This window comes from Cygnus olor, chromosome 1 (assembly GCF_009769625.2).
Source record: "Cygnus olor isolate bCygOlo1 chromosome 1, bCygOlo1.pri.v2, whole genome shotgun sequence".
Classification (NCBI taxonomy): Eukaryota; Metazoa; Chordata; class Aves; order Anseriformes; family Anatidae; genus Cygnus; species Cygnus olor.
The window spans coordinates 93416465-93444347 of record NC_049169.1 but is presented as its reverse complement, the minus strand read 5'-3'; the positions used below and the strand labels follow the sequence as shown (position 1 = coordinate 93444347).

Sequence of the window (27883 nt, the reverse complement as noted above, 5' to 3'; positions counted from 1 at the left end):
TGGAACCAGAGTGTGTCATATACAGAGATACAACATCCCGCCCAGAGATGTACACAGTGATGTCAACTCTGTAAAGGAATGAAGCAAGGATGATATTTCCACAGAAAAAGAAAGGGCAGTGTTAGTAAATATGGGATTTAATTTTTATTTCTTTCCTACTTTGTCATTTAAAATCTCTGCAAGCACGCAAAGCCCCTACTACCTTCCAGCGGCACTTCTATGAGCAAAGGACACCAGATTCAGGAGCTGGGTATGCTTTTAATACAGTGTCATCCTCAGACTCAGTGCTATACTTGGATATGGCTTAACTCTGCATTGCTGGACTGTTCCATGACTCAGTTTCCCCCAGAAGATGCTGCCTGTCTGGGTGTGCTTTGCTCTGCTCTGCACAAGTCCCTTTTTGAACCCTGTTCCTAAAGTTGAGATGAAGCAGCTAAAGAAGCCTAACAAAACTCCTTTCCTCACTGAGAGTCACTGATGGAGAACACCATGTAAAAGCAGGGCTTTGTTCCTGCTCATGCACCAGGGATTCATCTGCTGACACTGACAACAAAAAAAGACAGTGTTTATTTCAATTCATTTTTTAATAGCTCTTTTTGCCTCTTTTGACTATGATATTAATCTCTTAGATTTTAATTTGTCAGAAAGAGACATGTTAGCATGCAGAAGATACTAGTTTTGGCAGTTCAGGTGTTGCAATTTTCTTTCTGCTTCCCATTTTACATGTGCCTTTTTCTGATTTTTTTTCCCTCCCCATTTTGCCCCCGCTCCTCTCTGGAGAAAGATGTCTAGCAAGTCTGAAGGCACAGATTTTATTCCCTGCTGAGTGACCACATTTCATGGTGGAGATGCACAGAGGGGATGCAGCAAGGCTGTCCCACGGGGGACACTGGGCTTTTCATCCTCTGGGGTTATGCGAAGGTAGACAGCATCTCCGTGTCAGATGGGGAGGGGTTGGAGGTTACTGTCTGTACGAGTGATGAGTGATGGGGCCTCGTACCCTACCAGACGTGGACACGGGCCCTGTGTGGCGATGCAGCTCCTGTGCTTGGGCCGCATGCAGGTCTGGTTTGGGGATCAGAGGCCTAGGGTGCCATGCTTGGAGGGAGGAATGGTCTGCTGGCATGGTCACGAGCCCTGCCACACACACAGTGAATGGGCTCTGGCCCATGTGAGTGCAAGCATAGCTGGGTGTCTGCTCTGGGATGCTCTCCTGTGACAGGCAGAAGATGTGAGATTCGATGTCTTGTTAAGTGAAATATTTTGTAGGGTGGAAAATGTTGGATATAAATGCATGCTATTTATCTACCAAAATTTGTTTTCTTTCCTAAATGGAACTGAAAAGGTTAATGTTCTAGGAGTAGGCGAGTAGTTAATGGTTTATCCATCACAAGGTTATGGATATATAATATCATTTTATAGCAGGGCAGACAGTCCACACCACAACATGCCTTCATGCCACTGGGACAGAATATTGATTGCAATTGCCTGCTGTGTGGTGACTCTGACCCTCTGGTCCCTTTGTGCTTGGCAGCTTATCATCAAGTTTCACACAGGTAAGAAATACAATTCTGCACCATTTGAGCTCTGTCTGAGCTCTTTGTGTTCTTCTGCCTTTCCTGAAGTGCTTAAACATGATTACTGGTAGACTCATCTGTGCCCCAGACTTTTTAGGTGGAAATGACTTTCTTCTTACATTGATGTTTAAAGAAGTACTTAAAACTTTGCCTTCTCTTGTAAAACAGAATAATGTGGCAAACAATCTTGAATATTTCACTTGTAACGTACGTACACTGTGAATGAATTCTCTAACGTAGTTTTGAAGAAATGTCTTGAAAGCTTCTCACTCTTTGGGTAGAAATCTGATTTACTTTTTGAAAGACAAAAATAAAACTCTAGCTAGGCTTGTAAATTATGTTTTAAAGAGTAACTACTTAGCTGTACAGGGAAAGGAACAACGTATAATCACAAAGGTGCTGTATAGCACCTGTCCATGATTTTACTGCAATTTGCATTATAGAAAGTTTTGTGGAGGGAATGTAGGAAACATTGGTTTGCATATTCTGTATCTTAAAATCAGGTCAGTGCAACCTCTCAAGACGCTTTCTTGTACAAACTTTGAGCAGAAAATTTGTTTCCTCTCAGCAGAATACTCAGTATATGGACATGATACAAAATCATGCATGGGCCTATATGTATGTAAAGTTCATTGCAAGAATCAGACATTCCTCACTGCTCACCCAGCAAGACAGATGTTATTGGAGACTAGGAGGCCCAGGGAAAAGTTTATGTTAGGACACACTGGGCTATATTTGCTTCAAGAGATCTATCAGATGTTTACAGGGAGGGAACATACCTGAACACACGAAATGGCACATAAGTAAATATTAATTGCTTAACTTAAATGAGTAATTATTTACCTTTGTGAATATAAGAATATGCTTAGGGCTTTGTTTGACTTGATGATCCTAAACCCAGATGATTTGAAGTTAACTCTTGGCAGCTTGGGAATTCTTGTGCCTCCAATTTACACAGCTACAGGGAAACTAGCTGCTAGGAATAGGACTGAAACTGCAGCGACTTCAAGGATGGGAAATACCTTCATGCCCATCTGATGCAGTGCTTGTTGTGCATAGTTGTAGTTTTCCTGATTTTTCCAAACCTTAACTGCAAGTATTACCATTAGCAGTCCCCAGGATGTTTGGTTTAGAAAAGAAAAAATAAAATAAACAAAAAAGCACAGTTCTTGATGACATAATATTATGCAAGAATCTTAGCCTCAATTTAAGAATATATACAGTCAAAATCAATGTGATTCTTGAAATGACTAATTTCTGCAAAACTTAAAAGACGAGGACAAATAAAAACAAGATGTTTTCCGAAACTTAAAAACAGAAGAGCCCTATGATGTTAAGCCAATGCCACAATTATTTGAGGCTGATGAGTTTTACTGTGTGTGGGGGTAGGCATGACTGCATTATTAAGCTTGGGAATTCATATTTGTGAAAGATACAGATTCCTCCCCACTCCACAAAAAAAAAGAAAAAAAAAAAAAAAAAGCAGTAATGAAAAAGCAGTAACGTTAGCAGATCCCAGGAGTGTCATGCTGTTGTTACATTGGTGAGGTGGATGCTGCGTGCTGGCTCAAGAAAGATGTGCCTGTACCTCCAGGGGCCAGTGCTAGACTTTTTGCCTCACAGCTTTGTGTTTTTACGTTTTACCACTTGCAGAAGAAATGATTCAGGAGTTGGATCCCAACAGATTCGGGATTAGTGGTTGTAGAAGTGCCAGCATTGATGCTTCCAGCCCATGGCTGCCCTGGTCACACTCCCTCCTCTCCCTGCTCCTCTGCAGGCAGCCAGGATCTCGTGCATTTGCAAGGCAGCACTGCTGCAACTTCATTTTTGGGGATCCTATGTGACATAACTGCTTCGGCCATGGAGGCCTGGAGCTGTGCTGCAGGTCCCTGAGTGTTTTGTGGGTTCCCAGGTCCAAAGGGCTCCCAAGGCAAAGCAGGAAGCTGAGCCGTGGTGTCATTCCTCTGCCACATTGCCCCATGTGCTACATGCATGTGCCTGCCACGTGAGCCAGCACTGCTGGGGCAGCAATGGTTCAAGCACTCACCCAGCTTTGCCACATCAAGCCCTTGTCTGCAGCTGCTGAAGTGTCCCCCCTCCTCCACCACCACCCACTCCCTGCTCTCAATTGCTGCATGAGTTTTCCTTTGCTTTTTGTAAGATTTCCAGCAGAGAAACAATTTAAACAGCTGATGGCTAGCAAAGATATTACCTAGCTGCACATAGATGCTATTTCACTAGCATCACAGACATTTGGCTGAAACGTAGCTGAGACAGACTGAAACACAAATGCTACATAGCAACTACATGAGCAAGAGTCAAGCAACACTTGCCAAGAACAGAATTACCCCAGCCACGTGGCGCATCCCCTATAGTCTGCAATAACCTTTCAGTTATATGAATCCCATTAAAGAGCAAGAAGTTAAGCAATCTTTTTACTTCAATGAGAACATTAGGAATATACAATAGCACATGTGCTCCTGACAGCACTGTTTACTTTTACATTTTCTGGCTTTATTGTATTTGCCAGCATCTCAAAACATGGATTCTAAAATGTCAAATCAAATAGCAGGCCTCAACTTCAGTTTTCTGTATAATTTCAAGGCATAAAGTGCACCCAGTGCAGTCGGGTGGGAAGGGATTCCAAATTCCACCCTCCATGTTGGGTTGGGTGAGATAAACTGAGAGGAAGCCTTGGCCCATGGGGATCCCCTAGGTCTTGGAGCCATATCCCAAAGCTTGAGGTCCACCAGCACCTTCTCTACTGCAATTTCTGCTGCAGAAAACCCCTGAGCCATTTAAGATTTGCCAGCCTCTTTTTAAAGAAACCTTAAAATTTCCAGATCTTGACAAACACTATCAATACCTTGGTATAGTCAGAAGTTCCTAAGAAATGTAATTTCTCTGCTCTTGCTTATATTGTGCTTTTTTGTTTCCTGAAGCTGCAGCAGCCTGTGCAACAACTACTTCAGACAAAGCCTGCTATTCCTGCCAAGAGACAATAAAAATTGGCACCTGTCCTGGAATGTGAATAGAGGCTATGGCTGAGACCAGGACGTGGATTTTTATCTGTATTACCCCATAAATTCTGGCTTAAATCAGAATATTTCTGTGTGATTCTTGGAGGTCTGATTATCCACCTGCCCATTGCCAGTTTGGGTCTTGGAAATCTGTGGCCCTGTTTTGCCCTCTTGTTCCCTGTGAAACCCTCCAGGAGCCATTTGGGCTTTTCACAGATTCAACAGCTTGAGTTTCTTGCATTCTGGAGGCCCACACCATCATTGCTCCTGCTCTTCTGGCAGCTACACAGAGCAGTTTCTGCCTACTTCTCTGTGTGGATGCAGATTAATTTTTGAAAGCTTTGATCCCACATTCACAGCATTAGTTTGGGGGGTTAGGAGGAACTACTGATTGAGTCCATGGGCGAGACTATGGGGCACAGAATAAAATATTTTTTAGTTGAAGCTCCAAATAAATCAGCATCATATTTGTATATTTCCTTCATCAAATTATTTATAAGCATATATATTTTGCATACATATTTATGAATATGTACATCTTGATTATTTATTCACACAGAAATTACAGAAACCGTGGTACCTCCTTGCTTCTGCCGCAACGGGGGAATCTGCCAGGATGGATCCTGCGTGTGCCCTGACGAGTGGATAGGACTCCTTTGTGATATAGGTTAGTACAAGCAAGGCAGCACGAGCAGTTGGTGTTATTTCTGTGAACCCCTCTGTTCTGGGAGGCTCCCGACTCACCTTGCCTCTCCTGGGACGGGCTCAGCAGGGTCGGGTGTGCAAGAAGTGACGTGGCTCTTCTTCCTAGAAGAGGCCATAACTTTCACCCACTTCTGTCACTCTTTTGAATGAGTAACATATCTGGGGAAGACATTATGGTTTTGAACTGTCTGTGGCCTGTTTCTAGCCAATTTGGACTTCGTTTGAATTCCTCTGTTTGAACATCACAATGACTTGAAAATCTGATTCAGACCTCAGTGGCTAGCATTGCTCTCTCTGGATTTTCCAGTGCCAAGGGGACTCAGTACCCAGCAGGATAATGCCTATACTCATTTCCTGCTGCCAGTGGCAACAACACCACAAAAGTATTCACATGCATGGATCTATACAGGATTCATGTAGGAGTGCCAGAAGAGCTGACTGATGTAAATGTGGGACTGCTTTCTGTCACCTGTGTAAAAACATCATGATCAGGGGAGGCCGCAGAGAACTAAAACGCCAACATCATGCCCACCATTAAGAAAGGCAAGAAGGAGAACTGGGGAAACCATAAGCCTGTCAGGTTTTCCTCAGATCCTACAAGTACTATGGACCACATTCTCTTGGAGCTTATTTCCATGCATGTGAAATACAAGAAAATAATCAGGAGCAGTCTGGATCTACAAATGGCAAATCAAGTTTGAGCAACCTGACTGCCTTCTGTATGAAGTAACTGGCCAATGTAGTTAACAGGAGTGAAAGATGTAATACACCCTGATATTAGTCAGGCTTTTGACACTGTCTCCCTCAGCATCCTCATTTGATAGGTAAAGATGTACAGGTAGGGTGACTGGACCATTAGCTGGGCTGAAAATTAACTCAGCTGTCAAACTCGAAGTGTAGTATCAATGGCTTGATTAGATTAGAGTACTGTAAAAGTAGGGCAACCCACTGGTTGATACTAGGGCCAGTATCGTTCAATGTCTTTGTTGACAACCTGAATGATAACAGAATGCACTCTCAGCAAATCTGTGGACAATACTAAACTCGTGGTGGAGTGGAGGTATTGTTGACACTTTAACAGTAGAGTGTCAATGCAGAAGAGCCTTGGAAACCTGAGAATCAGACCAGCGGAAACCTCACAGCGGCCTGCAAGGACAAATGCCAATCTCTGCACTGGGGACACTGGTACAGACTAGAAACTTGCTGTTTGAGGAGCAGCCCCGCTGAAAAGGATCTGGGAGTGACAGTGGCTACCAAGTTCAATATGAGCCAGCAGTCTGCATTCATTGTAAGCAAAGCAGAGCAGCTGTGCTAGGCAGAGAGAAACAGATTGATGGACAGCATTACCCTCCCCATCTTGGGCACTGGTGAGGCTCCACTGGGAACTCCATGCTCAGTTTTGCCCCCTGCACTCCAGGCTGAAAAGAGTTGGAGAAACTGGAGAGGGTCCAGCAGGAAGCTGTGAGGAAGTGAGGACCTAGGACAAGTGTACTTCAAGGAGCATTTGAAGGAGCTTGGTTTTTCAGTGTGGTGAAGAGGCTGAGGGCAGAACAAATAGCAGCCTCTGGCTAACTGAATGAAGTGGTGTTGTGAAGATCATTGAATCCAAATTCTTCTCAGTAGCACCAGATGGCAAAGCAAGGGGCAGCAGTCTTAAGCTGCAGTGTGATAAGTTGAGATTAAGCATGAAGAAAAGTATTTTGGTTAGAAAGGTAGTGTCACTGTGGTATGTTGTCCAGTGGGGATATGGAGACTCTGTTTGGTCTAGATGATCTGCAGAGGTTCCTGCCACCTGCATTTTTGACATACCTTGCTTTGTTGATCACCTCATGGCAAGTGAGTTTCAGTTTTGGGACTATAAGGCAGACCTAATCATTGGCAGAGCCATGAGTACTTATTTGTTCATAACCATTTATATGAAGGAAAAATATCATTATGTCATAGGAAACTCAGACCCTATAGAAAAAGAGACACACGGAAAGTTATGTGACTTGGCAAGGAAGCCTGTGCCAGGACACAGGGAATGCTCCAGGTCCCCTGTGTCCTCTCAGGATCATAAGTATGCTTCTTTGTCTCATTTCTGCTAATGGGACACAGTCAGCTTAAATGTGGTCCAAATTAACAAAAGTTAGCAAAAACAAGATGTTGAAAATCCTAAGACCAAGCAAATTTTTTTTTTCTGCCTGTGTCCTGCAGTATTTTTTCAAGCATTTGCAGCACTGCAAGGTAAATATGTGTTGTTATAGCAGTATGCCATGGTGTGAGAATGCAGCAGGGTGCCACTCTGGGTCAGGACACAGGCCCACGGAGCTCACCATCCTGGCTTTGGGAGCAGCCAGTATCAGGGGCTTGGAGACGGTGTGGGGATTGGGGTGGTGTGAGGGGGCCTTCCCAAGCTGCCCCTTCCCATTCCAGCAGGCAGCGGGGCAGCAACTTCCTAGGCCAGCAGCTGCATGTGGGACATCATGGTTCAGTCACCAGATGACTGTCCCCCATTAACTGTACGAATCTCATCAGCAGAAAACTTGTATTTTTGTCTCCACTGCTGTATTCTGTAGCATTGAGTTACTAAATCTAATTAAGTGAAGCATTTAATCTTTTTAAATTTTGTAAGAACAACACAGTGAGAATAGTACAGACAGCAAAAATTATGGGCTTTTATGGCTTTGGTGACTTCATAAAGATCACTTCTGGCAGCTTGGTTTTAGACAAGATTTACCTAACTGCTTTAACAGACATTTATTTCCTTTAAGACAAAAGAGTCAATGAGTTTCTATTTTCTTAATACTATTTTATTTTTGAAAATTTCTCCATGTATTAAAAATATTTGATCCTAGTGTTTTTTTTTTTTTTTCCTTTTTTTTTTTTTTTTTCCTCTTCTGTACAGCTAATTTCTGTGAGGCCAGTACTTACACATACAACAATTCTGAAGGCAATATAAAAAATCTTACTTTTGAAAGGATTATAGTGGGTAAATATGGCAGCTCCAAAGAAAAATGTGAACCTCACACTGCGAATGGTATGTTTCTTTCCTTTTACTTCCACTTCACAAAGGCAAATATAAGGTTTGTGAAAGATGTTAGATCATTAGAGCAGAAGATGAGAGCTCTCTGTTTAAAGCCAGAACAGCAGAGTTCAAGCAGCAGGAGCACAAATCTGTCCACACAGCTTCCTACCTCAAATGCATATGATTTAATGTACACATTCCGAGTAGGGTACGTGCCTGTCTGGAACTCGTCTGAGAGTTGGTTAATGTCACTAATGAACTGGTGTTTGATAGAAAAATTATCTGTTTATCTCCTACTACTTAACATTAGGATTCTGGACACTTTCCATGAACCGTGGCTGAATTTTGGTATCAATGAAATTAGAAAAACAAAAGGCAATATTGGGGTTTCTCACAGAAGAGACCTGAAAAGCACAGAGTATTCCAGCAGCATATACCAGCTCTCAGAGACCTTTTAGAGTAACTATTGCATGGCAGTTCCACCTGCCCTTCTAATTTCTTTCATGATAAATGAAGTACATTTTAGAAGACATGATAAAAAGTCTTTCTGATGGTTTAGTGCTGATGTCTGCACCTCCAGCCTGAGAGACGTTTCTGCAGCTCTAGCATGTTTAAACCTATCTAAATTTGGCATGCATAATCTCAGCTGCTGTGACAAAATTATGTCTATAAGTATAAAACACACATTCAAAAAAGACCAGTAATAAACCATTTAAATAATTGATGGTCACTTCTAATCTTAAGAGACAAATGTTTTTTGTATGCAAACAGAAAATAACACTGGCTAGGGTGTCACACCCACTGTGCTGTTTTACTTCCCAATGAGGTCATGTGCATATGACTGAGGGCTTGTGTACTAAATGCATATCTTTCTGCTTTTACAATATTACCAGGTAACTCTTCAATTGCGATTCGGTTGTGCTCCAGAAACGGAATAATTCTTACTTTAGAGCAACCCAGTGTGCAGAATTGTAATGAAAATCTGGACTCCCTAGCATCACAGGTAATCTTGACATGCTGTTTACAGAATGGCTGGGATTCTGCAGCATCACAAGAAAAAAACGCAATAAGTATTGGAGGCAGGAAATATGTATTTGTGTTTCGTTTCTTAACATTTTGCAAAAAGATAAATGAACAACCAAAGCCTGTTTTCAGAGGAATTCTTGGCATGTGCCTGCTTTGCAAATGGATTTTGTATACTGCTGATTATTTTATTTTGCTTGATTTTGCCTGAACACCATATCCCACTTAATATTACCTAGCTGGCCTGGAAGTTCCTCACTCAGGTTCCCATTTCTCAGCAAACACCTGAGAGTGGAGGCAATGCTGACACAGGATACTGAGCTGCTGAGAAAATTGATGGGATTTGAAGAAGAGGGAAGAGGGAACATAGTGGTGCTAACACTGACATGTTAGAAAAGATTAAGAGCAAAGCCTAAACACCTTTGCCTCTCAAGAATTCAAAGTCAAAATGTCTTGTATGAATTACAAACTCTTCCTGATTAAAGAACAAACAAACAAACAACAACAACAACAACAACAAACACATATACCCCTAGCCTTGCCTTAACGCTTAGGTCTGCCATACTCATAAACATGGAGCACTGAACATGATTACACGTTACAGACAGCCACAGCTCTGCTTTCTATTTTTACTCTTCTATTCTTTATCGCTAATCTCAATTTAGAAAAAAAAAAAAAAAGATACAGTCCCTCTAAGTGAGTCAATCCTTCATATTGTTGCTTGAATTCTTAATCCTTGAGATCAAGATTATATTTTCACACTATGTAACTTTTATTAAATTGTTCAAATGTCAAATCTTCTCTGTAATAATATGTAATACTATTAGCAGTTATTTATAATGCTCGTAAGAGGCAGATCTGCATTTGGTTGCAACATAAGGTTAGCCTGCTGCCATTAGTAATTTGGGGTTTTCTTACGATTTTTGGTGTTGTACTGCCACCTAGTGAACTTTAGGCAGCTGAAGGTGCATGCTAGGAGTCCGAAGACATGTATAGTGATATATAGGCCAGGTTTAAAAGGATTTTTATTACTGTAAACACAAATATTTATTTTGAACACGAGATGATTATACAAGTCAGAAGTAAGAATAGTGAAAATAGACATTCACAGTGTACATGATGCAGATGCTTTCAAATAAAATAATAAATCTCCAGTAATTAATTATTAACGCAGAATTCCTTCCTTCCTCCCTATGCAACACATTCCCTTTATTTCCTACCACTCTGAGCTCTAAAAACACTTAAAGGTTTCATGATTTAATTAAACTTGATTTGGATGGCTTAATGGATTAGAAAAAGGATGACAATGTACTATTTAGCTAGTGTCCATAACAAATGAAGAAAATTCTTCTGATGATAAACAGGTTTTCCATGCCTTGTAGTCATATTGTCAGCTAGCTATACCTTCATATAACATACAGATAACACCTTATTTTTTTCTGTGTGTGTTTGTATGCCTAAAATGTTATAGACATTTACACCCTACACATTAAGTGCTAACTGATTCAAATTGGACCCACCCAGAGCTCCTAACAATTCTTGTTAGTAATTCCAGCACTGATTCTTCTTTTTCTCTTTTTCTATTTATTCTGATTTGACAATCTACAATGTACTGAAGTGAGGATAATGTTCTCAGTGCAGTTTATGAATGCTGTTCTGAGAAGCACTATTATTCTAGCTGACATTTCTAAAGTTCCTGTAACGTTTTTTTTCAAAAAAAAATAAAAAGTGTGTATATATATATATATATATATATATATATTTATATCAGTTTCTGGTTATTTGAGGAATATTTAAAGGTTTACAGAATTTTGTAACCTCAGAAGCTCCAGGAGGTCTTACTGCTGCTGTTGACACCCACCTGCTATGAAGGAGTGGAGAAAGATATGGTCAGATTCTTCTTTGGTTACCTGTATGATTTTGTGTAAGAATGTTATAAAACTGGTGACTTTTTTCCTTTTCTTGTATTCTTTCTTTTGAATGGCATTTTCCTAATAGGTGGAAACTGCAGACTCCAACGCTGTTTTAGAAATTGCAAAGACCACTCAAATCCTTACCGCTGTGCCTGACCAACTGACCACACAGAACATCTCTGCTGCTGTGAATATCTCGGTGCAGATTCTGAAAAAGCCAAACATTTCAGATGACCCTCAAGTGAGCTTTATTAAGACTGAAATAAGATATTTACGGTTTAATATTTGGGATATGGATTCTGTCCCCTCTCCACCAGCAGATTTAGCAATATGCTGAGTTATTTCGGTGGCCCTGAGTGAATACTTGTGGAATCACTGCTGCTTCAGTTCCCAGAATGGAAATTTGTTTCTTATCAGCTCTTTAAACTTGGCCTGATCTGGAATTCTAATACTAGCATCATTTGATGTTTAAGTTTGTCATTTAATCTTTACTGTCTAAATTAATAGAAATGTAGTATTTATGAACCCTTGGCTCAAAGCTTATATTCTCTCAAATGATATCCTGTATTTTGTTTACTCCACTGTATGTACTTTCAAGTAATGTCTGTTGTATTCTTACTTTGCCAGTGCACTATGTAGAACAAGGGATGATTTATTTCATTTGTCTTTGAACATTGCCTTTTTTTCTGATTGTCTCAGGCATCTGAAACAGTAGTGACTACAGTGAGTCAGCTCTTGGATGCCAAGGAAACAGAATTCAGCAATGATCTTGTCAATGTTACATCAAGGTAACCTCAGCTTTTGCCCTACTTATTAAATCTAATCGACAGCATTTTCCTTTGTGTTTTTTCCTTTGTGTTTTAGAACGAAAGTTGTTTATGAACACATCAACATTTTAGTGTTCAACTCTAAAGTGCAATTTGATTCAGTAAATTGATACTTACATAAACAATTTTGGCTGACTTTTTATGCTTTGTATAAAGGATGAGGGCAGGGAATTATACTTCTGGAGTTAAATTCTGATTTGATCAATTGGCTTAAACAGAATGGGCAAATTGTTTAAGTAGCACAGTACTGTTTGTAAACAGGGAGGGGTTTACAGGTGGAGGGACTTACCTGCAGGCTGGGATGCTGGCACCTTAAAAACACTTCCAGGTGTTTTTAAGGTGTAAAAAACAGGTTTTTTATTGCACTTCACAGAAGTCTGAGAAGTATTATTACAATTCCCAGCACGTAGAAAGGGGAAGCTATCAACATGAGGGAGCTGCTTCCTGCATTTGTTACAAGAAATCTCTGACTTAACAAGCTGATGTAATTTGACAGCATGCTAGATTTCACATTGCCCCACTCCCAGCTGCATGTATGGCTAAATCCTGCTTCTCCTGTTAGAAAGTAAAATTTCTGTTGACTTCAGAAGTAGCAGAATTTCCCCTTTTGCTAGAGATAACGTGTAGCTTCTTCACTCATGTGCCAGAGAACCAAATCAGAGAGGAAGCTCAGAAACTGAACCTATAGCTGTGTGTAACAACTAGTGGTAAGTTTTTTCCCACTCATTATTTCAATGCAGCCTCACAAGAGCGATTGAAGAATTTTCTTTGATGAGCAACATCACTCAGACCAACATTGCAGTCCAGTCTGTCCCACTGATGTTGAACTCCTCTGCGATTCTGTTTTTGGCACAGAGAGGTAAGCCTGGGTGTGTTGTTGGATTTACCAGCAAAAGCAGGTGTGTGCCATAAATTCTAATGCACCCACTGTTAATTTTTGCAGATGAAACACCGGGAAATGTTCAGACAACAAAACTAGAAATACAGGAAGATGCCACTGGGCTTAGTGATGAACTCGGTACTGAAGTTCAGATCCTGCTCAATATTACAAGTAACAGTAAGTTCTTTCTCTTACTGAAAACTGAGCCAGGGGAAATTCTGAATGAATATTCCCTAAAAATCTGCTTTAGGAAAAAAGAAAAAAAAAAAACACCCAAACCAATATAAAAAATTATGTTTTTATAAATATTATAACAACATGTTTTTTGATATGCATGTTGGTACCATATTGTGGAACAAAAATGCACATATCAAATGAGCTGGATGATCTTACTTATAGATTAATACATGTGTATATGTAATGGTCAGAAAGCTTTGCATGTTTTGGTACTTTTCACTTTTTTTGTTTTTTAAAAATTCAGAATGTAATGAATCTTTGACCATACCTCTCTATATATCAAAATCAAAGGCTAGTACATATATATCTTCCCCCAAATCCAAAGACATCTGCCATTTCAACTAAAATTACTACTGCTGTCAGGTGCCAGCCAGGACAGATGTATTCTTACATCTAGGTGTTGTGATCATTTTTAATGGCACATGGGATTTTTCCAGCTGTCCCTTATGTACACTCCAAAAGCGTATAGTTCCTTTGCTTCTTTTGCTGCAGAAGCTGGTGGCTGGGTAGTTCACCCTGTGCGGTAGTGGTGAGGGTTAATGCCAATTTAACTTAGCAGCTGGACTCCCAGGTAGGTTATAATCCTGGCCTTACCAGGCACACAATACCTGGCTGCTGATTATATGTCATTTGTTTTCTACATGTCCAATTTTGCCCCTGTGTATGATTTGCAAGAAGATTGATTATTCACAGCTGCAAATACAGCCCCAGGGAGCTGAACTTTCATCACGTGCTTTTCTATGATATACTAAAACTGCAGACGTTTCAGTCTTGGTACCTGAAACCAGCAGACTCGTCCGAAGTCTCTCTGTATAGTGACAGTAACATTAGACATCATAGCACAAGAGCATAATGAAGATGAAGTTTGCAAAGCATTTAAACATCATATTGCTGAACATTGTTCATATACCAGTCCACAGAGAAATGAACAATCCAGTCCTGTCATAAGGGTTAGAAAAGCACTAAAACTGCCACAGACAATGGGCCTGTGGAAAAACAGTGTCATCATGTAATGTCTTTATCATAATGCCTGTGTATCATAACACTTCTTTCAAGTGGGTTGGATTGAATGCGCAGTTTATTTTTTCAAAAAAAAATAGATTTCTTCAGTATTAAATGCACACATGACATTTTGTAGGTATAAAATTACATTAGTCTCTCATGAAGAAAACAGTATAAAATCAAGAATAAAATAAATTGTATAAACTAGGATTTTTTTTCCCCTCACTTTAGCAACAAATAAGACTAGTGATTTAAATCACTTAGAAATCTTTCTAATTTGGTGTAAGAGCGTAACAAAAGAAATAGAGTCTAAGAGTTGGGTCTGAAGGGAAAAGTCCAGCCAATCTCTTTTATCCTCCAACTTCCTACTAACTGTAAATGTCTTTGTTGTTACTATTTCTTATTTAGTGTTATTAAAAGCCTGGCCATTTGGCGTATGTGTATGTATCTGGATTTAGGATATTATTTCCCTCATTGACAACATTTTTCTTCAGAAAAGGCATTAGGAGAAAGGAAATAATTAATTTATTATTAAAATTTCACACTCCACCCCAGCAAAAATTGAAGATGAATCTTTTGAAATTCATGGGGAAAAAGAAATTATTCTCTACATTTTAAAGGGATTCTAAATAAATATCTAAACAAAAATATGCTGTAAATACTGGATGTGTGAAGCAGTATAGAATAGGCTTCTTCCAAGGCACCAGTTTCTCTGATATCTGTACCTACTTTTCTGTTTGCCTAGCGAAGGTTCATCAAATAATAGAAGAGCTGGCTTTGTCCTTTATCAAAACGACAAACTCTTCCAGTCACAGACTGATGCAAGGCTCAATAATTTTTCTAAACAAGTTGTCTCTGGCAATATTGATGGCGGAACAGCCAATGGTGTTGAAATAGCCTTCAATCCCAAGGTAAGTTTCTGTAAGAAATCATAGAATTATAGAATCATAGAAAAACAAGTTTGGAAAGGACCTACAAGATCATCTAGTCCAACTGTCCTCCTATCACCAGTACTACCCACTAAGCTACTAAATTGTATCTCGTAGCACCTTGTTCAGGCACTTCTTGAACACCATGAGGGATAGTGACTCCACCACCTCCCTGGGCAGGCCGTTCCAGCACCTGACCACTCTTTGGGAGAAATAGTTTTTCCTGATATCTAATCTAAATTTCCCCAGGCGCAACTTGTGGCCATTTCCTCGAGTCCTATCATTAGTTATTTGAGAGAAGAGGCCGAACACCTCCACATCACAACCTCCCTTCAGGAAGTTGCAGAGAGCAATAAGGTCTCCCCTGAGCCTCCTCTTCTCCAGACTAAACAATCCCAGCTCCCTCAGCTGTTCCTCACAGGACTTGTGCTCCAAACACCTCACCAGTTTTGTTGCCCTTCTCTGGACATGCTCCAGGGCCTCTATGTCCTTCTTGTAGTGAGGGGCCCAAAACTGAACACAGTACTCAAGGTGCGGCCTCACCAGAGCAGAGTACAGGGGGACGGTCACCTCCCTGCTCCTGCTGGTTGTACTCTTTCTAATACAGGCCAGGATGCCACTGGCCTTTTCGCCACCTGGGCACACTGCCGGCTCGTGTTCAGCCGAGCTTCGATCAACACTCCCAGATCCTTTTCCTCTTCACAGTCTTCTAGTCACTCTGCCCCAAGCCTATAGCGTTGCATGGGGTTATTGTGGCCAAAGCGCAGGACCCGGCACTTGGCCTTATTAAACCTCATCCCATTTGCCTCAGACCAGCAGCCAAGCCTAACCAGATCCTTCTGAAGGGCCACCCTACCCTCAGGCAGATCGACACTACCTCCCAGCTTGGAGTCGTCTGCAAACTTACTGAGGGTACACTCAATCCCCTCATCCAGATCATATCATCAGTAAAGATATTAAACAAGATAGGCCCCAGTACTGACCCCTGGGGGCCACTACTTGTAAAGGGACGCCAGCTAGACTTAACTCCATTAACCACTGCCCACTGGGCATGGCCCTCCAGCCAGTTCTTTACCCAGAGAAGAAATGCCACGTTCAGTTTGACCAGAGGCTGTCCTTGTCCTACTACCTCTTCAATACTCAGGGAAAGAGATATAAGTAGAGGGTGGTATGTTTTTGTTTTGTTTTGTTTTGTTGTTTGTTTGTTTGTTTTTAGCATACCACTTTCATTTCTGGCAATGAGCAGTGAGAGTGTTTGTGGGTTTTTGATTCCTGCCCCCCCCCCGAAATGATTCCAGATATTACTGCATTTTTGCAGGAAATGCCCTATGTGAGAGCCGATTTGCTCAATTAGCAATGTTTACATAATATTTATTCATTTTTTAGCAGGCTTACTCCAAAAACAAAACCAAAAACACTTGGATTCTTCTTACAATATTTAACTCATGTGGCAAAGATTTTTAGGCTTGAGCACATGAGTATGATAGATCAGTAATCACCACCATAGATCTATACAATTAAGTGCTTTGGGAAACAAGCACTTAAAAAATACAATAATAATGGAAAACTATTTTTTTCTTACTCCTACCCTTATTCCTCATTTGTAATGAACTACCAAGACTGCGAACAAGATTGCTTTTAATATTTATTTGCACTTCAAGGTTCTCATTTCATATTCTAACTGCAGTAACCTGCAGAAGTATATTGTCTGAAAAATACTGCATGCAGTTTGACATATTTCTGTGTGAGCAAAGCCATAGTGCAGGAGGGGAGGGGATGGTACACAGAATTTATCATTGTTTGCTTCCTTTTATTGTGTGGATTCATCATTAATCAGCTGGCAGTAATTTAATGTTACTAAAATCTGAAATCTGTTGTTTGGCCTATGCAGAATTCCTTTGGCATTTATTTAGTGTCTCATGGATGTGTATTTAAACTGTAATTACCTGAATAATTCATAGAAATGGGTAATTTCTTTGTCACTCTTGACTGAGAAAGAACATACAAAGTAAGTTCAAAAAGCCGAATTAAGCTGTTACTGATTGCCTTCATAAGTTTACTGGCAATCCCTTAGTAGCTGTTGGCTCCCCTCTCAGAGGATACTTGTCAGTACGCTTTTTGCTGGTGCATATCTCTTTGTGTTTCTTTATCCCATTTTTCTCCTTGTTGTCCCAATCCATAGTACAACACATCCAAATTTCAGCTGCATGATTATGCATGCGTCTTTTGGGACTATGCTGTGAATGACTGGAACACCGTAGGCTGTACAAAAGAAAGAGGCCAATTCTTGAGATGCAAGTGCAACCACACTACTCATTTTGCTGTCCTGATGGTAGGTCATTGTTCTTCCGTGAATGGGCGGAGTCTGGTGTGGTGCTTTTTGTTATGGGTGGTGGTTTTTTTGTTTGTTTTGTTTTGTTTTCAATTGTTCTCTGACTTACAAGACCAGAATGCCAATAAAAGAGCTTGGGCGCAGTGCCCTGGCTAGAAGGGCACTGAGCTAGAAGGCACAGCAGTTGAAGATGTCCCCACTTATTTGTTTCTGATCCATGGCAGAACTGGCTAACTGGGGCATATGATGCTCCCCAGCGCTGCTGGAAGGCCAAAGTTATGGGCAAATCCTGGCTTCCTCTGGCACAAAGCCTGAGGGCTAAGCCCACCTGACTTTGCACTGGCGCTGGCTTTCCTCTTGCTGTGGCAGCTCTGCACCTGAATTGCTGCAGCTGGTTGTTAAATGAATGTATGGCTGAACCCTAAAGTGCCCTGACACAAACAACAGAGTAGCTTGGGATCTGTGTTAGCTGCGGCACTAACTTGTGTTGGGCAACTAATTCAAAGCACTCAGCATTAGCTACTTCCTTTGCTTACAAAAAAACAATTTATCTGTAAATATTAAGCCTGCTGCCATTTAGTTTTATATATTGCCCTCTTATACTTACAAGACTATTTAGGAATGACTCTCTCTGCCATTCATTATTCTGGCAGATTCTCTAAACAAAACGCTCCATGGGTAACATCATGTACTGGTGGTCATTAACTTCCGGAGTGCTGAGATTTCAGTTTCTTTTTACTCTGTTTTCGCAGAATAGCATTTCTATATTTGTAGTATTTACTTGTTTCTGTATTTCCCTTTGTGTTATGCATGATCTTATTGCATAAAATGACTGTATTCTAAGAGAAGATTCCCATCCATTTGTGCAAAGTTAACGGTATTTTCTGTTTCTCTGACTACATTTATATTTTGTGTGCTGCTTTGTTGACACTATTCAAACAAAGACTGGTTTTGATTTGGAATTCCTTACAACATCTTACCTTAGAACTTATCACCAGAAGTCAAAATTCAGAATGCACGTCAGTATGAAAAGTCAAAGCTCCTCTTTTCAGTCTATGTTGGTTTGTATTTCTCTAAGAATAATTTAATCTGCTACTTTGCTGAATATTTGATTGGCATTGTTAAGTCTCCTTTTGCAGTTCTGCACAAGCTCCTCTTGTTTTGCTGTCTGGAATAATTTTGTGTGATCTGAAAATTTTGTCAGTGGCTAGCAACAGTCATAGCTTTACTAAAACATTTTCATTTCTATGTTCAAATAGAAATACAAATTTTAGGAAGGAAATCATCTCATCTTGTAATTGATTTGATTTTTTTCTAGGCCTTTCGGATCAATTATAAATATGCAAAGCCTTTGGAGTATATCTCATACGTTGGTGTTGGATTGTCCATTGCTGGTCTGGTCATTACCATTTTATTTCAAATATTCACTAGGTAAGAGAGAAGATGTGAAACTGTGTTTTGTACTAAGTTCCAATATTTTGCTCTGTATATAGTTTGAGGGGAAACAGAGACAGCAGCCAGTCTGGAGCATATTTCAATATTATTGATCAGCAGATAGTATTAAAAACAGTCTAATTGTGTGTTGCGTAGCTTGGGAAACGTGTTTTACTGATTAGTGAAGTTATGCGATGTATATGTGTATGAAGTTATGACGTCACATTTTTCAAGTTGAATATAACTGTGGTGAATGTTTTGTTTTCTGACTTTCCAACAGGAATGTTCAGTCTAGGTATCCTATGGGTGACAATACAGGGCAGCTCACCAGCTATGATAATAAAGCAAGCACTATGTGCTACCGAGGACCAAGTCAAGGATTGATCCTTTTACCATGGGCTCTCATGATTATGTCTAAAAATCTGATCTCTGGGTTATGTCCCAGGAACACATTTGCCCAGTCTCCATGTGTTAATGGTGCTCTGCTGTTACTGTTTTTTTCTACGTCCCCCCGACCTCGCTGATGTCTGTGTGACTACCTTCGTTAGGCATTTGACAATACAGTCCCAGACCTGTATTGTTGCTACATTGACCCATGCATTGAGGTGTTCAGTTCACTGTGCTCACTTAATACTTACTAAATGTGTAATAGTCTTCCATCACCAGTATGACCTACTTTATACCTTCTTGTGTGCCCTGTGCCCTGGTATTACAATGTCTAACGAATTGTCTTTCTTCTAGCCAGTTACCAATATGCCTGTTACATTGGTGTCTTCATTCAAGGCTAATCATTTCAGTCCACTCTCTTTTCTCTCAGGCTATTAGTGTTCATGTAAAAGCATATGTATCACTCCTCAGGTTCTCTTCTTGCTATCCTATTTTAATTTTATCCTATTTTAATTTTTCTTTGATTTCTGTTGCTTATTTGAGAGTTTCTATATTATAGACTCCTGTTTATAAAACATCTGTAGTAAACGGCTGATTTCAAAGCATCATGAATATATAGTAACACAGGTTATGTGTTACTGTTTTATTGCGAATGACTTCATTGAAATACAATCGCAGCACACTTCCTAGATGGACATGCCTGGGATTAATGGTGTCATGTGATTCTGCCTTGTACAAGGAGCAAAGTCATGCCAACAGAGCTGTAGCTATTGTAGATTAAGAACTATCTCATCTCTCTTGCACTAATGTAGATTTGGAGTAATTCCATCAAGGTCAATGTTTTTAGGATTTTTGGAGCTTCCAGACTTTAGCTTTTAAATGCATTTACAAGACAACATTTGGAAGTAGAGTTCTATTATTCTCTTGTACCTTGAAGAGTGCTTAGAAATACTTGTCTTATGCTCTTAACACCAAAGAAAAGACTCTCTCTTCTAAAAGAGCAGAGTGACAAAAATTAAATGCATCCCAAATTCTTTTGGAAAGAGTCCAGTCCTAGAAGGTACTGGGTCTTCTCCGTTCTAGTTGAAATCAGATGAAATTGAAGAATTTGGTAAGGTGTCTGAGAGTAACCACAGTGTAAAATTCTGCAAACAAGTTATTGCTTTTTCTATAAATATATATTAAAGACTGCACACTCTAGCTTGCTTTTGACATCAACAGAAACAAAGAAGTATTTTATATTTTTTCTTATTTTGCTTTACCTTTTTCTCCTAAATGTATTCCTACTAATAGGAAAACTCGGAAGTCATCTGTAACGTGGATGTTAGTGAGTCTCTGTTCCTCAATGCTAACTTTTAACATCATCTTCATCTCTGGAATTGAAAACCGAAATGCCAGGAATCACAGCAGCAATACCAGTGGAGACGAACAGCAATACAGTGCTAACTATACCACCAATACCTTGCCCAAATCTGGTGTGGTAGATCCTCCTGAAGACTCCTGGTGTATGGCTGTGGCTGTCCTACTGCACTATTTTTTGTTGGCAACGTTTATGTGGACAGCACTCAATTGTGCACAGTTGTACTTACTGCTGCTTAGAGCCATGAAGCCCCTTCCTGGAAACTTCATTGTAACCATGTCAGTAATTGGATGGGGTAAGATTTAAAGTCATATATGTGGCAACTCTTACCACAGTACCAGCACATAGTGCATTCAGGGAGAGGTATGAAGACAGCAGATCAGTAGCGAGCAACTAAGAATCAATGTCTCTCTGGCTTAGGGGACATGGTTTAATGAATAACCTCCTGTTGCAGTTTACACTACAGGTATAAGATGAGCTTGTTTTCACTGCCCTGACATGGCAATGAAACCGAGAGCTTGTTCACCAGAACAGCAACATGTATCTAGTGCACGCAGGAGAAATTTTCACAGTAATCAAGGCATTCAACAGTCTTTTTCTGTCAACTACAAGATTTTTTTTTTTTTTTTCAGATAGAGTGTTTTCATGTATGGAGTCAAATTCTTCATTTAGATATCTCTGAGGTTCCTCATGACCTCAACCAGAGCCTTGCGTGCGTCCAAAAGCAAGGACTGACTTACATGATTTGTTATATATTATTTAGTAATAAGCAAAGAGTGCATTCTTAAAACACTATAGCAATTAGCAACAACACTGCAGCTTGAAAGGAGACTATTTGGAGGACTGAAGAATGCAGCCAGATGCCCACTAGGTATAATAAAAATCTCAGCCTCCTTCAAGAAACTGTTCTGATACTGTATACAGGAATACCTGCCTTTTCCACATTGTGTATTCAGCTAGTGTGGTATGTGTTTTTGATGGCATCTAGAAAGCAGCTTTAGATTCAGATTGTTTTATAGTTATGTTTTGCATTTGGATGGAGGCAGAGGCAATTCTTTTAAAACTTTTAGCATTTGGACTGCATGTGCAGGCCAGAAAGTGTTCAGTGAAAGCTGCTTGGCTATATGCCATTGCTCTCCACATACATTAGCATGATAGCACAACATTAGATTCTTCACTGTCCTGTGACTGCATGTCTAAAAGAGCATGATTCTGACTCACTGCTTGTCAGATTTTGAGAGCACAGCAGTCTGGAAGATTTCTAGTAGAGCTGAAGGAGGGAGAGAGCAGCATGTATATTTCCCAGACAAAAACCAGTGTGGGAGGCTCCTTCCCATGAAATGTGCTACTTAAACTCTTCTAACAGGTAGTTAGGACACAGGGAAAACAGGAAATGAAGCAAAGGGGTCAAGGACATAACTCTACACAAGAGCAAGAAGCTATTTATGTGGAATGGAGTTAGGGTGCACCTATACAACTGAACAATAAATTGCAAATGTCTCTCCTATCAATTAGGAATCCCTGCTGTAGTAGTTGCAGTAACGCTTGGAGTTACTTATAGAGAAGGAAGAGCTTTAAACTACCGACGGGAAGAATTGTAAGTTTGTGTATTATTACCATAGTTGCTATTGCATGCCTTGTGTGATGGCTTATTATTAATACTATTCTAGATTTATATGGTATATTATTTTGTATATTTAAGTACCTGTACTAAAAAGAAAACAGAAGTCTTCACTCAAGGTGAACTTTCACTATAAGGAATTGCAATTTTTCCTCACTAAGGACTTAGGGTACTGTACCCATATCTGTCCTGAATGCTACTGCAAGATCTCCTGTGGCTTTAAATGGGAATTGTAGATGCTCTTAGACTAACTAAAATTCAGGACCTTCACTTAAGTTCATAATTACATTTCAGTACCTAAGCTTAGTCCTCACATTTATTTGAAATCTTTCTGGCCAACATAACTATATCCCTAATTACCCTATGTGTTTGGTATCTGCACTTAAATTTGTGTGCCAGCACACCAAAGCAGGCTATGGGCTTACAGTGTACCCTGGTGACAGTGGATGATGCAGAACTTTTGGATATGCAAACACAAATGCCCTTCCACATGGTGGTGATCCTGTGATACTCATGTAGGGAGTGTTGACTTCTAGCTTGAGATTATTTGTCAGTGAAAAAAAAAAAATAAATATTTTACAGCGTAATCCCATCTTCCTGAAGTTGCCACTGTTTGTTTCAACTTCTGTCCATAAGGTCTTCCTTTTAACTCTTTAGCTTTATTATAATATGTACCCTAGAAATCAAATTGTATATGGTGGCCAGATACGTATTTGGTTAGCTATATTCCACCTTATAATATTTCCCTGTGCAGTTTGTTTGATAAATCACTTTGAACTCCCCAGAGAAAAGAAAGGCATGATTGAAAGGCCTCAGTTGTCCAGGACTGGTTGCCTTTCAGAGAGAGGTTAGGGCTGGAAAGCCCTAGCTGAGGTCTTTCGGGATGAAAAAGAGGTGTACTGTTTTGTTTTGTTTTGGTATTCTGAATAATGTGTCTAACAAATCTTTTGAAATGGCCTCTCTTTTTATGAAAAGTTGCTGGCTTGCAGCCCTGGATGAAGATCAGAATTTCAGCATAGAAAAGCCCATGTTGTGGTCGTTCCTTTTGCCAGTAGCACTGATACTCCTGTTTAACATTATCATCTTCATCAAGATCGTTGTCTCTGTGATATGGAAGGAGAACAAGGATTTGACAAGGTGAGATGGCACAGAACTCCTCAGATCTTTCAGAAGATGTATTCCTTGATCTCTTGTTAGGAGTTCAGGCTTTCTTGTCACAAATTTGGATTTCTGAGAAAATCTTTTGTTTTAAAGAAATGTGCATTTAAAGCAGTCAGAGAATTAATTCCATGGTTGTAATGGGTCAGGATATGTTCCTTTGCATAGCAATGAACACATTACAGGCTTCCCCCCAGCCACCACCACTTTTTTTTTGGTTGCAATGTTACTCGAGTTCAATGAAGGTTATGTGTGATTTAGTCAGCATTGAAACAGATTTCCCTGCCCAGTTTTAAATCAGCACTCCATGTATTGTCACAGGCTAAGCATCACAGACTTTGCAGTGTACATTGTATTATTTAAAAGAGAATTGCTTTAATTTTTATTATCCCAGAGAACACTGACCTGTTCAACAAAACTTTGCACTTTATTCCTTTTATGTACAATTTTCATGGTTGGAGCAAACCAAAATACCTTCTCTCTGATTCCTCTTAGGCTTGAGAGAAATTGGATGTCCAAACTTCAATGGCAGCTTATTCTTCTACTGAAAATTGAGACTATTTGGATCAAAATTGTAAACATACTAAAAGGTTTATAGTAACTAACATATTAATTTTTAATGTATCCTGTTGCCTTGGTAAACCTCATGTTTTTGTTAAAGAAAGATATATCCATGCAGAGATTATTCAGATAAGCCTTTCTTTTTTCTTTCTTTCTTTCTCTCTCTCTTTTTTTTTTTTTTTTCAATTCTAGGAATAAGAAGGATTCATTCATGGGAAAGATCACCGGCACTATCTCTGTCGTTGTAGTGCTTGGAATCACCTGGACAACAGGCTACTTCATGCTAATAAATCAGGAGGAAACTAGTCTTGTTTTCAACTATGTGTTTTGCATTTTGAATGCTACACAGGTAAAGTATCTAGCAATTCTGAGACTAATAACTGAGATAATGGAAAAAAGATGTCCGATTCATTTGTCAAATGAATAGTGGTATAGTGGCTAGGTTTTTGGAAAGCAGTTGTGAAGATTCAGAATTTTTGCTCAGAAAAGGGTGTTATCTCTCTGGTCTGTCACTCATAAAACATTTCCCATCATACAAAACAGTGCAGGACTTTATTTCAAGGTCAGTACTGAAAAGACCATCCTGACTGGCTTCTCTTGCACTGAACTGTATATGATATTAAGAGTGAATATCAGGAAAACCTTCTTTATCTGCTGGGGGAGAATCCCTGGGAAGTAAGTAGAGCTTTATGGCTTGAGAACTTTCACAGTGATTCTGGATGGAAGCCTACAGGAAAGGACCTGCCTTGCTTTCCCCCATAAGTAACGTGGCCCTGGTGGATTCTTGGCTTTATATTCATATAAGGCATATGAACTATGAAGTACATGGAGTAGTGGATACTTCCTTGTCACATCACTGAATATTTTCTGCGAAATGGCTAATTGGACATATGTGACAATTCCCTCATCCCCAAATCTTAAGCTGTTTACTGTCACCTCGATTTAATGAAAACTGAGGCCCTGTACACTGGTGGGGATCAGATCTGCAAACTCTCCCTGCAAAAAGTCCTGAAGGGATTATCACTCTACTAATGGATTTAGTGATTTAAAACTGAAATCATGAACAGAGCTAGACCATGGTTCTCTCTGTTCAAAACCATCAGCCTGTTTTCCTTGCCCCTCGGGATTCTCCTGAAATGCCTTAAGTGAGAATTTAGAATTGATATAGAAATTCTGAAGTCCTATTTTCCCTCCGTGTGTGTCTGCTGAAAGTGCTGATAGGGCACACCAGCCACATTCAGTGCATAAGGCATACCCAGGCAGGTCCTAGTTCATTCTGTCCAGCAGAAGGTAATAACACCTTTCTGAGCTAATCCATTACAATGCGCAAATGAGGCAACTATTGCTGCAATTTCATAGTTATGTAGAATAATTTTCCCAATGAAAGTAATTATTGTACTCCAAAGCATTAATGTCATTGTTAGTGGTTACAGAAAACTACTGTGTAGTTACTTTTTCAGGTCAAATAATATTGACTAATCTCTTCTGGTTTTATTAGTAAAACATTAACACCGTGCTTTTGTTTACTCTACAGGGAATTCAGATTTGTATTCTGTACACTTTCAGATCACCAATTTTCAAGAAAAAAGTTTCTAAAATGAGTTCTGCTTGGAAGATGCCAGAGATATCATTCTACCTGCATTCACAAATTTACCATGTCTCAAAATTACAGCCTGTAAAACATTTCCGGGAAACTTTCAGATCATTTGAGACAGAAAATATTTCCTTTTCCACCTTCTCTGATTGCTATTAGAAACCTGTAAATACATGAAATATAAACCCATATGTTTTCAGAGTTTGCTTTATGTAGATCTCACTGGTATGTTGAATGACGGACAGACTATTCCAACTGCAGGTGGCTTGGCATAGATCTTTAGACCAGAACAGCAGGAGTCAAAAGCAGGACCACGTGTGTGTGATTGTTGAGAGTCAATGCAGCACTAGATCCTCTTGATGCCACTTATACAGTACAGAAGTTGCTCTGTTTATACCTGTCTCATTTCTCAGGCCCGTTGAACAAGTTTGCTTAGCTTATGCCATGTAGCTCTCCTCTCCCTTTTGTAAGAACAATTTTAATTTAATTGGAAACCAAAAGGTAAATCAGCTGCACAGTTCGTACCGGTTCTGGGCACAAACTGTGTGTACTACCTCCATAAAATGTTGGCTTTATGACTGCCTTCACAGAAGAAAATGTGTTAGATTTTTTTTTTAATTTCCCAAATAAAACTTCTTCAGATGAAATGATAGACAAAATATTTGTTTTCATATGACGACATGAAGAAAGAGAAGCTAGACACTTGAGGAATCAGGCTGGGAAATAAATTCTTTATGGGTATATAACATAGCTCCTATTCACATCACCCCCAGCTTTAGCCTGTCAGGATGACTGTTCCCTTTGGGAGGCCAAAGTGCTTCAGTTACCATCCTGCTCTGTGCTGGCTTTTGGCTGTGCCTGTCTCTCTGTCCCTTGGCTTTATGGAGAGTTTGGGAGAGGAGCAACCTCTTCTCGCTTTGGGACTTGAGCAAAGCTCTATGGGCTCTTCTCTAACAAATGGGAATAATGGTACTGACTCACCTCATTCTCTCCTGTGTGAGAAAAAAGCCCAAGAAATTTAGACAGGCAACTTTAAAAAACATTATTTCTTTATTCCATTCTATGAATAAATACACTCACATGCTTTGCCATCAGTGGTTTTAATAAAATAAGAACACCATGTTGAATTTTGCACAACCCATTTTAAGGAGCATGCCAGCCAGCCAGCCACACTTTTTTTTTTTTTTTTTTAAAATGAATGTGTGGTGTTTTTGGAAACTTCCAAGCTGCTCTAAATAAGGCCTGCGGGCATGATCAAATGTGATCACTGAATGTTTAGGGACAGTGTCCCCGAGTACGCTGGACATGGTAAATGAGACTTTGTGAATGTCTTGATGTAAATGTTTCAGAAGTCCTGAAAACTTCTCTATATCTTAGAAATGTGTGCTCTCTCTATGAGGAAGAAAAGAAATTCTTCTGTGAGGAAGAATTCTTCTATGAGAATCCTTCTATGAGGAAGAAAAGAAATATCTGGCACTAATAAGCCTCCAAAGAGAGTGGTCCTATCAGATAAAAAGCTGAAGTTTGTCACTAGTGCTTCAGGAAGGCAAAGAAGGTCAGTAAAATTTATCTAAGAAAGGTAATTCATAACCTTTTTTTTATTTTTTATTTTTGGACAGGTTATGTTCCTATGCAGTATCCATCATTTATTTGTAAATCAGATGTACAACACCTGTCTTTTTCAATTCCTTTAATTTTATTGAAGAAAGAGTATTTTAGAAATTACAGTGTGGTTTAGGAAGGATGATATTTGATCACGTTTTAAAAAGCAGCTAGACACTGCGAGGGTGGCTCCCTAAAAGAGTGACAGTATTTTCTAGTTTACAGTGTTTTTCTTGCCATAAACAAAAATTGAAGAGAATTTGTAACACTGAATTGGCAAAGTGTTGACTTTTAACTAATCAAATTAAGCATCCTGTATTTAACTTCAGATGTTACTCTGTTATAGCCAGCACTACGCATGTCTGACCTAACAGCAAACATTTTCATCATCAAAGAATATGGAAAATTATAAGTTTTATGTCTTTTTTTTTTTTTTTTTCCATCCAGGGTTATATGCTTAACTGTTACAGGACCAATAGTTCAACTCTTATCTATACACGTGAAATTGAAATTGATATTGAAATATATATTGATATTAATAACATAGCGAACTTTGGCATTCGCTATCATGTTTGTGCTTTACATTCATGAGGTTTCTTCTTATAAGGCACTGTAAATGTTAGTTTGATAAGGAAATGCTTTGGAGAAAGACTGAATCATCTGTACGAAGGTATAAAAAAAGGCACTATTTGTGTCTGTAAGGGATGGAAAAGT

General features: G+C 39.6%; 1 protein-coding gene across 1 annotated transcript; it reads left to right on the top strand.

The window, feature by feature from the left end:
- The first annotated feature begins 103 nt into the window (after window positions 1–103).
- Window positions 104–25758, top strand: ADGRG7 (adhesion G protein-coupled receptor G7). Its single transcript, XM_040570042.1, has 16 exons — window positions 104–1556; window positions 5157–5264; window positions 8190–8321; window positions 9203–9312; window positions 11331–11486; window positions 11945–12033; window positions 12813–12931; window positions 13016–13129; window positions 14942–15102; window positions 17303–17452; window positions 18771–18883; window positions 20567–20928; window positions 22149–22230; window positions 23230–23391; window positions 24166–24322; window positions 25508–25758. Exons 1-16 carry the CDS (start codon window positions 1376–1378, stop codon window positions 25724–25726), a joined length of 2415 nt encoding a protein of 804 aa, XP_040425976.1. The 5' UTR covers window positions 104–1375; the 3' UTR covers window positions 25727–25758.
- Window positions 25759–27883: the final 2125 nt, after the last annotated feature.

What these genes read in the sequence shown, in the direction of transcription:
- ADGRG7 (XM_040570042.1), top strand. Translation starts at nt 1,376, where the DNA reads ATGGTTTATCCATCACAAGGTTATGGATATATAATATCATTTTATAGC. An exon ending in ACATTTCAGATGACCCTCAA is followed by an intron (nt 11,487 to 11,944) that starts GTGAGCTTTATT and finishes TGATTGTCTCAG; the next exon opens with GCATCTGAAACAGTAGTGAC. An exon ending in CTTGTCAATGTTACATCAAG is followed by an intron (nt 12,034 to 12,812) that starts GTAACCTCAGCT and finishes ATTTCAATGCAG; the next exon opens with CCTCACAAGAGCGATTGAAG.